At 39.6% G+C, this 13,912-nt stretch overlaps 1 protein-coding gene across 5 annotated transcripts in view; it reads left to right on the top strand.

Annotated features, from left to right (window-relative positions):
• LOC105935207 (membrane-associated guanylate kinase, WW and PDZ domain-containing protein 3) overlaps window positions 1-13,912 on the top strand; it is a 92,080-nt gene that overhangs the window by 54,812 nt on the left and 23,356 nt on the right. For 4 of the 5 annotated variants that reach the window (XM_021323110.2, XM_036140788.1, XM_036140801.1 and 1 more), the window contains exons 4-6: window positions 1,809-1,928; window positions 4,333-4,497; window positions 8,447-8,627. In XM_021323110.2, the coding sequence (XP_021178785.2) occupies window positions 1,809-1,928; window positions 4,333-4,497; window positions 8,447-8,627 (466 nt within the window). Of the gene's footprint in view, window positions 1-1,808; window positions 1,929-4,332; window positions 4,498-8,446; window positions 8,628-12,508; window positions 12,627-13,912 lie in introns of those variants that run through there. The other variant, XM_036140796.1, reaches the window with a different exon arrangement.

Below are 13,912 nucleotides of genomic sequence, written 5' to 3'. Positions count from 1 at the left end.
CTTGCACTGCCAACATTTGACCGCTATTTTTGCACTATAAACATGGTGGAACGTTCTTCTGCATTTTTAAAAACTGTTTTTCTCCTGCACTGTACATTCTCATCATGGCTACACTTTATATTGTAATGTTATTTTATCTCAATTGCAATCTCATTACATTGTTGTAAGCTGTGTGCAAAGTAATTTTGTTTTGTATGCACTATGTTAATACAAAATGACAAAGTTTGTTTTACTCTAAGCAGGCATGAATGCTGTGGTTTGATTAAACTTTGACCCAAAAAGCAACAGACCAAAGCCATAAATTGTGAATCCATAAACATCACCACTGCTTGGGAGTGCATGAAGAGGGGCAGGGCTGTTTCGTGGTGGGGGTCGGGGGGGTTAAGACCCTGTATGCCCCCACTCCTGCTGCCATTGCTACAGCACATCATGAAAATGACATGTGGCTAAATAAATACATAAATTAAGATAATTTGCAGAAAGGGAAAATATATGTAAACTTCAACTTAAAATAAAATAAATTAAATGAAAAATACTTTATTAATTCAGACTGTAAGAAATAAAAGTAAAAAGTTAGACTTTAAAAGTTAAAGTTTAAACTGACCATTAAATTGCAGTAATCATTCTGACCAATAGAGGTTACATAAATTGACCAATAATTTGCAATATACATTCTGACCAATAGAGGTCACTAGAGATAGAGCAGGTAGTGACGCACTCTTCCAGAACAGCGATCTCATGGGGACTGCAGTACCTCTGTGTGTCCACCTGGCGCGCATGCCCATACACTCACACAAAAATTTGTCTTGAAATGAAGCTCATGGGGACTTCCTCAAAAATTGCATGGAGCATATCTATACACTATTTTCTGCTTCAAAATAGGCTTGTGCCGGTGGGGACCTCAAATGTAGTCCCCACGGGTCAACAGGTCCCCACGTGTATTCACGCAGTTAGGCCAAAATCCCCACGTAGGTGGAAATACAAGTACACACACACACACACACACACACACACACACACACACACACACACACACACACACACACAGGACGTCACATGTGGTCCTCCCGGGGAAGGACGGAGATTTGTCTTTACTTTGGAGCGATTCTGTCTGAAGGAAAGACAGGACATGTTTCAAGGTCAGCATGGGTGCTCTCCACTCCAATTTGTGAATTAAAACGACTCCAGTAGCTTAATGGGAAACATAAAAACGATGCGATATATTTCACACCGCACGCCTGTGCTTGCATACGACTGCGTGGAGATCTGCAGGATGAGTTGAAACAAAGCAAGAAAGTCATTCTGGATTGTGCAGGATGCTTCAGCCTCACTGCTTTCTTCCCGACCAAGGTCAATGTGAATTAATTATGATGACAGATCGTTGATCATCTAAGTGCTTCACCTTTGCAATGGTGATAGAAACACTTTAAGACTTTTCCAGCGCCTCATTAATATTTGATCCACTTCGTATTGATCTGCACATAGTAAAGAGGGCTTGGTAAATGCCTGCTATCATCATACAAGAGGCCAGCATTTGGGTTGGTGGCGGATGCTCTGCTGACAAAATAAAAATGCTGAGTCTAAATAATGCAAATTTTATTTGAGTGGGATTTTTACATTTTGCATCATTTCTCAACGCTTGATTATTTATAGTTTGCTGATCTGCAGTTTGTCTAAACGCTGAGCTCAGATTGATGACCCTTGATTGGAGGAGAGGGCTTTGATTAACCGATACATCATCCATGTCACAGCTGACTTTATATGTGGCCTCATCACTCCGCCGTTTGACACGGTGTCCTTTATCACAGGTACGACCAGAAAACCCAGAGATGCGGAGATATCAGGGGTAGACTACAACTTTGTCTCAGTTGAGGAGTTTTTCTCCTTGGAAGAGTCCGGAGCGCTGCTTGAGAGTGGAAAATTCAAAGGTAAGGGTAAACTTGCGGAAATTTTCTTTATTGCAACTTCGATTCGGATGCAGGGCAGCTATGTTTTAAGTGTTTGACACTGTAAGATCACACACAGAATGTATGTCATTTACGTTTTGCTGAAACCTCATTTAAATTAATGAAACAACATTTAGCCAAGATAAAAGTTGTAAAATCCTCTACTTTTCTTTTATAGATTTTCCTGTTACCAAATGAACCTGATTTCTAGTTATACTAGTGTTACCCTGTGTGCTTACTCAACACAGTGCTACCCATTTGTAACAAACATGCAACATGTGTATCTGAATTCACAGGACAATTGTTTGTTTATTTGGTATTGATTTTAATTAAATGTTGCAATCTTTTGCAGTTAACATGTCATCATCAGCCTCCAATTTCAGCCACACAATGTCCCAGTTGTGTTTTGGGTCACATAGCAAGACAGCTGCTGGAATTAGGGTTCCATATGTTTACAGGCACATCAAAATATTAATTGGAACTAGTGGGCACTTAATCATTTTTACTCCTTCCAAAGGACTTTGAAAACATGTTTCTTTACACATTTCATTTTTTCTTTAATCAGTTTGCACTCGCCTCAGTGTGTTATAAATGAGAGTGATGCAATTAAGGCCAGTTGAGTGCAGTGGCTTGCCTGTAAAACATGTTTCTTGACGTGTCCGGGCATTAAATCACATCCTCCCTCAATCAGTGAACGAGCTCTTTCATGATCTCAGCCAAAATCTGCTAAATAATTAGCTGTACTTTCACAGCAATAAAAAAGTACAGCCTATTTTACTGTTTCCTGACACTGTTTGGTGCAATATTGGAAGTTGGAGCCACTTGATAATTTACATTGTCGTTACCAGACCTTATGAAAACAGGGGGTTCTATTTATTGATCATATTGTTTCGCATTGCTTATGTCCAGCTTCTCGCCACAAATCACAAATTTTTAACTCTGCAATTATTGTAATTTAAAAACTGAAATGACTGAAGTAAATGCTGCAACATTAGTGGGCTCAAATCCAAAAATATTTGCCAGTCAATATGTTCATTCATTTTAAAAAAATGTTTTCATTAAAATTGTGATCTGGTGTTAGAGCATGCTATTATTATTCAGAGCATGATGCGTGTGTGTATATAGGTTAGAGTAATTACTACTAAGAAATTATATTTAAATGAGAGGAATAATAATAATAATAATAATAATAATAATAATAATAATACAAAACATAATACATTTTGCAGCAGCCATCTATTAAACACCAGAATCATGTTGTTCAAATATCAGACACATCCTCTCTAACTATCCCTATTTGTACCATTAACTATTAAATAACTAATAATTTGATTGATTGTCTAATCGTATACAAAACTGGGTTTTATGAGGAAAGTTAAGTCGTTTGCATCTCCCACAATCGAAGAAATTTTACCTTAAAGGATGAAAGAAAGGCTTCTTTTTTACACATTTTCACAATCAGAATCCGAATCACAAATACTTTAATAATCCCAGAGGGAATTTACAGTTTCACTTTATTCAAAACAACAAAAACAACCTTTTATGTGTATATATATATATATATATATATATATATATATATATATATATATATATATATATATATATATATATATATATATATATATATACTATAAAAAAAACTGATTTACAAAGTCAGCAATCGTCAGCAAGTCAAAATCCCTTCCTCAGTGCATATTTCTGCCAGCAGGTGCTGTTCAGCTCATGTTTCCCTTCTCCAGTAAGGGTCAGAGTCCTGCCTCTGATTAAAGAGCCTCCATACATTAGCATCCATAATTTATGAGTTTAATGGCACCAATAAATGTCATCCTCACCTGGCTCACATCTGACATTGACACGCACGTTGCCGTCAGTGTCAGCAGTATCAGTGGCGCTGTGCATGTCTCCGCCTGCAGAGGCTGCCGTAAACGGTGACGGCTGGTGACCTTGCTGTTTAGTTCGCTAATCTAATATTTCCCCTCAACCCATTTGTGTCCCTATGAGCCAAATGGGAGGAAGATGGGGGTGGTACGGATAATGCCATTTTGTTTTCAGAAGCGCGAGCAGATGGCTATAACAAAAACAGTGTCCGATCCCAGGGGAAGCATAATGTACATACAGGCATGGGTAACCTGTTCTGTAAGTGTACATAATTGCATAAGACTGCAATGTCTCATTGATTCAGACCAGGTTTGAAGAAATTACATTATTGCACAGTATTCTTTCTTTATTTCTAAAGTAGGTTTGATCTACAATAACAGCTGCAATCTGTGAACTTCTGTTCCCCACGTCGATGTATATTCATCTGTAAATAAATGTGTTTTTATGACTGTGTCATGTGCTTGTTGCTTGTTTTAAAGCGAAGTTTCCTCGTTCTTTTTTTCAGGGAATTACTACGGCACGCCTCGGCCGGTTCACATAGGTCCAGAGAGTCCCCCCATCACCTACCAGGAACACCGTAACCTGCTCAGAAACTTTCGCACGCGCAGCAAGTCCCTCAGCAACCTGGAAAAGGTTGCAGACGACGGCATAAACGGCGAGGACGACTTCGGCAAGTGTTGCAGAGCTTAATTACGTCAGACGCGTATGGGTGTAAAGAACGAGGGCGCTGATCAGTTCTCCACTTTGCAAAAGTCAATAAGTTGCATTTTTATGTTCAGAGCACAATGTATAAAAAATATTACAGTACACAAGATATTGTTTATTACGAAGCTCTGCACAGTATCCAGTGTCCCTCTATCTATAGCTTGAGTCTCTGATCCCCAAATTAATCAATCATTAGCACAATTAGTATGCGGAAAAGTCTCGGTGGAGCTGTGGCCTCATTGATTGCTGGATCACCTCCAAGGGAAGGTCGTTTTGTCTGAGGGGCCCTAAAACAAGCAAAGACTAAGCAGATAGGCGAGCATAAGAAGTGGGGACCAGAGTAGGAAAACACATGTGGGGAGCAGCCAGAATTACTTGGCTAAAATAATTACATTCACCTTATTAATTATTAAAATTAAATATATGGGGGCTTGTCATCCAGGCAGCCTAACGTTATATTTCATTTGTGATACAAAGAACCAAAGGTTGATTAATAACAAGTGTTCAAACATATTCAGTCTCTCGACTTTACTACAGGAGCAGGAAATCTTTTTTTTTTTTAAATGTTCTACCTGCTCCTTTTTGAACAATTTGTGTAAATTGGCACGTCTATGCCTATTTTATTTTATTGTTTGTTAGTTCGAAATAAATAAACAAATAAATACATAAATATAAATTTCATTGAATGCGAAAAGCTTGCTTTTATAATTGAGCACAAGTAAAACCATGGATCACAGTAAGTAATGGCTCTATATACGCTAACTGTATAGGCTGTTCAGTATTACCAAGAGAAAGAGTGCTGAAGGTTGATCCCTGGGTTTTCTTTACAAATCAAAGTAAATGATCATCATCATTGTAAAATCCCAGGTATACTACTACTATGATTTTTATGGTAAGAATTTGTTTCATTTACTTACCGATAAACGAGTCAGTCGATGGTCACGGTGAATAGTTTAACTACTATATTTGAGGGTAACTAAATTATACTGGCTTACGTTGCCTTGCAAACGTGTTGTCACCACTTTAACTCTTTCACCTTGTCATTTTACCACAAACCTCAACTCGTTTTATTGGGATTTTATATGAGAGACCATCTCAAAGTATGGTTTCATTCCTTTATTTGTTGTTCCACAAATAAAAATTCAGAAGTGTGACATGTGTTTGCTTTGAGCACCCCCCCCCCCCCCCCACCCCATTTACTCCAACAACAACCCTAAAGAAGGTCTTGTGCTACCAAGGGGATACAGCCCACCTCTGCTGAATGTAAATTCAGCATAAATACACCTGCTCTGTGAACGTATTGCTGGGAGGGCTGCAGTCGTCCATAGCTCAGGTGGGAAAACCTGTTGACATCAGATAAATACTCTGTAAACATGGAAGAGATGCATGACTAAAGCTCTAGAGTAAAGAAAGCCAAATAAAGTCTTGTTTTCAGTGTCGCGAAAACTTGTGCATGTAGATGCTCTGGTCAGATGAACAAAACTAAAGAATTAGCCAGTCATGCTAGATGCCATATGATGCAGAAAGCTAAAACCGTGCCTTGCCCTGCACACATCATCAGGCAGAGACATGGTGGTAGTAGCGTTATCATTCAGGGATGCTTGCCTTCATTATAGACAGAGAAGCCTATTAGAGCTCAAGGAAAGATGGAGGGGGCTAAACACGGGGCAACCCTCTTAGAAACGGTAAAATATTTTAGACAAGGGCGGGCTTTCATAACCTGACTCATGCCAGCTGTATGTTGCTCCACCTAGCTCCACTCACATACATCTGGGACATCTCCCATAGAGAGTGATTTCTCCAACCAATTTTATGGTCTGGCCAATCAGGACGCAGGGCTGGAGTTTCATAGATGTGACGTAGTGGAGATGCAACCGTGACTTGAGACTGTTTTGATAGCAATGGCGGCTCGTTGAGGAAGCAAGCGTTAACATTGATGCTGCTATTTCTTCCGTGTTGTCCAATCTACCTAATATTGTTTCATTAAAAGAACATCAGAGAACGGCTCTGAAGGCTTTTGTTGGTGGAAACCATGTTTTCGCCCTTCTCCCGACCGGATTTGGCAAGTTTTGTTTTCCAATGGTTCGAGCGGTTAGCGCAAACCATGTTAGGAGGCCTTTAGTCCTCAACGCGTTTGGCCCGGGATCGACTCCGACCCGCGGCGCTTTGCCGCCTGTCTTCCCCCCACTTCCTGTCAGCTCACTGTCAATAAAACGCGTGCCACTAGAGCCGCAAACACATTTTTTTTTTCTGCGTCGCCCTCATCAGCGTCACGGGTTAGCTTCGGTGTGAGTGGTTGAAATAGCACGTCGATAAAGATGACAGACAAGTGGCTTATCCAATCATATGCAAGAATTTTTGATAAGGCCCAGCCTTCAATAAAGGCAATTCCTATGGAGATGTCCCAGATAGATGTGAGTGGAGCTAGGCGGAGCGACATGCGTCTGGCTTGAGTCAGGTTAGGGGTTTCACATTCCACCATGAAAACTACACTAAACACACAGCCAGAGCCAGTGTCAAATACAATGGTGTAGATTCTCAGTCGTCCAAGAAATGACAATCCCAACTACTCAAGCAGAAAGCAACTGGGCCTCGTTTCTTGTTTCAACTCTTATAAAAAAATTTAAAAAAGACATCTGCAGTTTGTGTGGATGGTTTTAGATTGTCAGGCTTATAAGGTCTGGTTAGGCCAATCATAGGACAGTAAAGGTCGATAATATGGCTGTAAGATCACTAAAATTGGACATTAGACGCCACAAAAATCTCTGTGTAATTTTGCTGGAGTATATTTGAAATTTTAAGCAAGGGGACCGGTGTAGGTACCAGATCGACTCGGGGCCCTGCGCCTTCTGATGATGTCACTATGCATGATTGGTTTAACGTTTGCACAATTATGCAAATCATCGTGATTGGTCTGGACAACTTACCAAAGTAATTATAGCGGGGTGTAGGTTTTATTCGAGAACGGGATTGTGGTTTGTAAATGGACAATTTTACGAAGAAATTCTCCATGATCCCTGTGCCTCCCGATGACATCACATTATGGCAACGCCACTCAAACAAACTACATTGAGCCCGCGGTCTGCATTTGTAACGAATCAATCTACATTTGTAACGATTTGTAACAAATGGAAACCGCGGGCGTAATGTAGTTTGTTTGAGTGGAGTTGCCATATGTTGACGTCATCGGGAAGCGCAGGCCACCCGAGCCAATCTGGTACCTACACCGGACGTATATGCATGCCGTTGTAGTCAAGAAGAGTTCAGGAAGAGCATATATGGTCAGCTAAACAAAAGAGGAAGCAACATGGGAGGGGAGGGAGGGCGAGAGGAGAGAGAGAGTGCTGCAAAAGGAAAAGGAGAGAGGGACCTGGAGTGGGAGGAGGAAAAATGAAGGCAGGCAGACATCCAGATAATTACAAAGAAAGATAGCGCTCCAAACAGTCAGGTTAGGTTCGGCAGGCAGTCGGGACCAGTGGGGGTGAATGCAGGATGGAGTCTGAAGAGAGAGTCGTCCAACACTCTGACCTCTGCTGAGTCATCTTCCGAAGTGTAACTTTGTGGGTGGATTGCTCGGCAGTACTTGTCATGTGCAGCAGGACTCTGGGCGCCCCCAGTGTCCGAGATCTCTCCGCTCCATGTTGGAGCTGAAAGCTGAAGGACAGCTACAAGGACAGTTAAGAGGGGGGGGGGGGGAAATGTGCTGATTTTCATTCTGCTTGTTGTGTGACATGCATGGCCACACAGTCTTGCTCCTCTGTGGGTGGACAGAGATGCTGACTCTCCATGAGTTGTCAGAGCAAACATCAAGACATTCTGCTTGCAGAGAAACTTTTTCGCCCTCTGTACTTGTTGGATATGTAGTATATATTGTTTGAGTCAGTGTTTTAACTTCCGTCCCGATCGCTTTGCAGGTGTCAGCATTCCTATTGGCCACCGGTCCCCTGGTAGGCCCCGGGCATCCAGCAGCGGAGGGGAGGGCCATGGCATAGAGAATGGCATCATCGGCAGCAGAAGAGGGGCAAGAATCAGAGGCATGATGCCCGATCACTGGGAGCAGGCCTTCAGTGATCCTGGAGAACCACTTTACATAGAGTGAGTATTCAGCCAACAAATCTAGCAAAGGAAAAGTTTAAAAAAAAAAAACGTTGTACTTTCCTGATAAATTCAGATACTTATTCATTCTAAGGGAGGAGAGGAAAAGTTTGGCCTAAGGACTAAAAATAATGGCGAACAGATAAGCAGCCTTTGTTTTGCCTTTGTTCCTCTAAGTTGATAAGTTGTTGCTCATGTTTTCCTCATCTGATCCATAAGTCACACGTTTTTGTTGCCACGACTTGCTGTCAGTTCTTTGCCACACACTGAGATCTTTGAGTCGTTGCACAATCTCCCTCTAGATTATCCAGAGCCCTGGGTTGTCCCTCATGCTCTCCTCTCTTCAACGTAGCCTACAGGTGTTTGTATTCAATTCTGGTCCGAGGACCTAGATGGCCATTGAAGAAGGTTGGTTTTGTGTCTGCCGACATCATTTTATGAAGCATTTCTTTCTGCCGAAAGACCCATTTGCCATTTATTGGTGAATTTCGACTTTTGTTTTATAAGATTTTATGATGCCTTGCCATCTATGTAGCAGTCTAGCCAGACTTTATTTAGACGATGCACTCATTGATGAGGACTGATGGACTATGGTGGGGTATTCCAACCCATTTATTAACAGACAGAAAAAAAAAAAACACCATAGACACACCGTAAGAGATGTAGATAAATAAAACAAAATTACTCCAATTAACATATGACCATGTTTCATATTTAGATAACAAACCATAAAGGATAAATGCCATTAGCTAGCATTAGCTTATTCAAACTTCTTTTAGATATATAAACTCTAATAAACTTAGTCATTATAAACATAAAACTACACAACAAAGCAAATTATACCTGTTCGCCTTCCAGCTAGATGCCATAAAAAATGTGGATGGGAACCCGTAATGTCCTTTAAGAAGCAGCAAAACCGTTAGGTACGGCCGTTGGAACGTAGCGCTTCTTTCCGTTTTGCCGGAACCAGAAATAGAAAAAACATGCCTTCAAAATAAAAGCCCCGTGAACCTTTTTTGCCGTAATTCACTATTAATGTAGAATTTATTACTTAAAAACGGAAGAATCAGGAACATTAGGCATAAAAACTAAAGACAATATATGAGTGAAAGTTAGAACAAATAGTCTGGGTCATTTACAATCTATACGGTTTCCATGACTTTTCGAAGAGAATCTGACCCACAGCATCATAGATCCTCCTCCATACCTAACAGTGGCCAGGAGAGATGCCTTTCTGCACATTCATCCTTTGTTTTTTTCACACAGAATACTTGTTGCCAAAGAGGTTGATTTTAGCCTCATCTGTACACATGGCTGCGGTTAAAATAACTTGGTAAAGTTGAACAAAATCAAAAAATGTATGTTTGTGACGGTGGGACATTAGAGAACAGTCTTTCTCCGGGCATGCAGGGGGGAAACCTGGCAGTGCAATTTTAATTTAGATTTAGGTACACTTTTTTCCCCCCCTCTAAAATCTAATTTAGCTTTAATCTTTAGTAGACAAATTCTCAGTATGATTTAGTAATCTAAATTAGGTTGTAAAATTAGTCATCTAAACTATGACCTCACAGAGGAATGTATTTTCATGGTGTTCAACCTACGTGCAAGAGTTCAAGACTAGATGGCCACATCATGCTGTCATCCATTTCCTACCGCACAGAAAGATTAAGGCTTACTGGCTATTTCTCCTACTCAGTGCACCTTTTAATACAACTCAAATTTGACCCGACTGATTTAATCTCCTTCCAATATTTTTGTCTTATTCTTTATTTGTTGACAAAAATGACTGTTTCATTGTGAATCCAGTCATACTATATATTTTTTTATTTAGGTTTCGGCTTGTTTCTGTCCAGAAAAGAAGGTTGTTAATGAAAAATAAAGTTAGCACTGCTGGTATAGCTCTTAAATAGCCAGCTGGCATGTAATTAATGGCTCTTATGGACACTTGGTTACAACAAGATGAAACTCTTTCCTGCAGTGGACACCCCCTCCATCCAAACATGGGTCCTGCTGCAGCTTTTCTGTTTACAGTTCTAATTATTTCAAACTTTACAGTTATTGCTCTGATAAATGTGGGCATATTTAAACGGAAAGCTGCTTTCTCATAACCCTTTTGTGAGTTATGAGGATTAAAACACCTCAGTCGTACTTGAATGGTTTGTTGTCTGGTGGAGAAATCAGCCTCATGTCATATTTATTCCCCAAGTTAAAGAAACATTTATTTAATACAAATTTAAACTAAACTTTTATAGTCATTTTAAAGGAACTGATAGCAGTGCTTATAATATTGGCACTTGTGATTTTGTTAAACATTTATTTCTTAACATTGATTTTTTTGTGTCCAATTAGTAAATAATTTATTTTATTTTTTTTTAAATTAGATTTTCTAAAAAAAAAAGAAGAAAAAAATCATTGTGAAATTTTGTTGCAGCGTTAAATGATAAATACATTTTAAGGCTTTTTATATATCTGTTCCAGGGTTTCCAATAAGCAGGGAACAACAATGTCGCTGTCAGCTAATTAAAAAAACACTGGTCTTGCCTTTCAAAGCACTGATTTGATTCTGTGCGTCTATTGCATAATAAATTGCTAAAGAAAAACAGCCGGGGTCCAACAAACATGTGTTTTGTGCCCAGTAAGGTGCAACAGATGTGTCAAAAGAGCTTAAGTCTGTTTGCCTAAAGATATCCAAAGGACTTTTTAGCTAATTCCAAAACTTACAAATTCAATCTTTGAGTAATAAGTTGACTAAAACTGAGCCATGATTCTGAATAAGTGATTCCTCCAAATGTCTAAATTTATTCAATGAATTGGACTCAGATGGTGAAAAACCTGATCAGCTAACAAACCCAAATCCAACCAGCAGGCATCACATACAAGAGTCAAATAACACCAAACATACCGAAAACGTGGCACAGAACAAGTAAAACTGGGGGTATATTCCCAAAGGCACTACTAATCAATAGAGCCTGTGTAAATACTGCTAACACAGAATATTTAAGAAGTAAACAGCTAAAGATGTTGAGCTGTGAAAACACCCCCTCCTCTGAACACAGACTATAGAGCAATGTTGCCCTGGTTAATAATGGACTGAATTAACATTCCCAGCAGTATTGAGCATGTTTACATTTTTCCAACCAGTAAGTAAGACAGTCAATGTTTGGCTTGTTATGCAGGAATGTTACATCTCATTATTTTTAATTATTCCTGTGTCTTTTTGATTATACACACAAATTCCCACCCATTTGTTTTTATGACACAGCGATGCTGCTTTCTTCTCACCTCTACCACTTATTTCAATCATTTACCATCAGAACTGAATGCCTATCCTTGGACCAAAACCAACATTTTAAACAAATATAACCTACAAACCATCAATTGTTTCAAACCGCTTGGAAATGCAATTTCCTCTTTAAATTACTGACAAGGCCTACATAACCCTTTAAAGACTGATACAGGTAGTTGTGTGGAAACTTCAAGTTTTTTAAAAAAGAAAAAAAAATTGGAATTGCTTTACAAAATAAAACGGCAGACTTTCATTTTTTTTCTTTATATCGTTATTGGTACATTAAATTTTGCTCATGTTTTCTCATCTGTACACAGATGGTAAAACTGTGTACAGTCCATACAACCTTTATATAGGTTGTTTTACATATGCTCATTTGTATGTTGTAAATTGTATCTTCAGACAAATACTGACTTTGTTGAAGTGGCAGAGGTCTCAGAAGTATTTGTATCAAACATTTTTACATTTGGAGTTATAGGGTTACGTTTGTTCTTATATAAAACCCAAATTTGCCCACTCTTGCACACATGCTGTTGTCACAATGTTCGTCCAAAGCACAGCGTTCTTTCTCTCCTCTGGTGCCCTGTGCATGCAGGCCGGTTGATAACCATGGACCATTTGGCCGACCCAGTGGAGCCTTGGGTGAATCAGGAAGGGAAAGGGAGTGGATGCATATTAGTGTCTTTTTTTCTCTCAGAAATTCTTAAAACCAAGTAAGTTTAAGTAGTTAGTATTTACATGTGTTTTTTTTTTTTTTTGTGTCAGTAGCATACTGGCCAGCTGTTTCCCAGATGTAGTGTTGTCGTCTTTGCCTTAGATCAAAACGTGCCGTAGTTTTGTTTTAGTTTCTTTAGATAGGAAACTTTTTGACCAATCTGTCTGTATCATTTGATTGAATTTGACTTTGTAAAGTGCCTTGAGATGATGTGCTTGTGAATTGATGCGGCATAGGTAAAATTTAAATGGAAAATTTTAATTGGCAGAGATGTAGAAGGGAAACACACAATTTCAAATAGTTATCATAAAATCACAACACAGAGAAAGTTTAAACATCTAAAATAATGTTTAAACGTTTGGAAGGAGCACATTTTGTTCTTGGAGGTAAGCCTAATTTTGTTTTAATGTCTCCTTAAATTTCCCAATGGCCGTAGCTCCACTGGCTGATTAGTAAATAACCAAATCTACAGAAGGGAATGAAGAAAGAAAAGATGAAAAGGAATGAATAAATATATTGTAATTTCTCCAGATGATAGATCTAAAGGATACATCAATCACTGTGGGTGCTGCTGAAGGGGGGGGGGGGGGGCTTTGGTGCTGACTGAAAGGACCTGTGTGTGGATTCTGGTGATAGGGGCAGCATCACCCTGAAGGAGATCTACAGGGTTTTGTTATCCTGGGGGTTCACATGACACAGAGGACAGCTACCAAACGGACAAAGAAGCCGCAGCTTTGACGGTTGCAGGACTCCTCTCAGTCTCAGTTGGCCTAGATGAAAATCTAATCTATCTAATCTGTCCACCATTTCCATCAATGACGTCAAAGACTGATTTCCCTGGAGAAGCCTGTTTTTTTCCAGAGGTTACCAGTGTAGTTAAAATGGATGCAAATTTCTCCTGACGTTGTATGACTATTAAGGATGACGTGTATCTTTATTGATGAAAGAGCTGCACAGCAACAGTGGAAACGGCAAACTGGGACATATTGTCCCTCTTCAGAAGGGAGAACTGGACAGCATACACCAAGTAATGGAGGTTCACAGTCCTCATCATCACTGGTAAAGTCTTCTTCAGTGTTGCAAGAGGACTCGGTGGGAAGATTGGTCGTCTTTCAATAACAAAGTTGTGGGTTTGATTCCAACATCTGCATACCACATGTTGTACCTCTGGACATGGCACCTACTGATCCGTGTACTTGTGTGTGTGACTGAGTGAATGTGTAAAACGTTTGAGTGGTCAGGGTGACCAGAAAAGCTGTATATAAATTCATTCTTTTTTCAGTT

Source organism: Fundulus heteroclitus, chromosome 1, assembly GCF_011125445.2.
Source record: "Fundulus heteroclitus isolate FHET01 chromosome 1, MU-UCD_Fhet_4.1, whole genome shotgun sequence".
Classification (NCBI taxonomy): domain Eukaryota; kingdom Metazoa; phylum Chordata; class Actinopteri; order Cyprinodontiformes; family Fundulidae; genus Fundulus; species Fundulus heteroclitus.
Note: the sequence above shows the minus strand (reverse complement) of the source record. Positions and strands in the feature narration are given on the sequence as shown.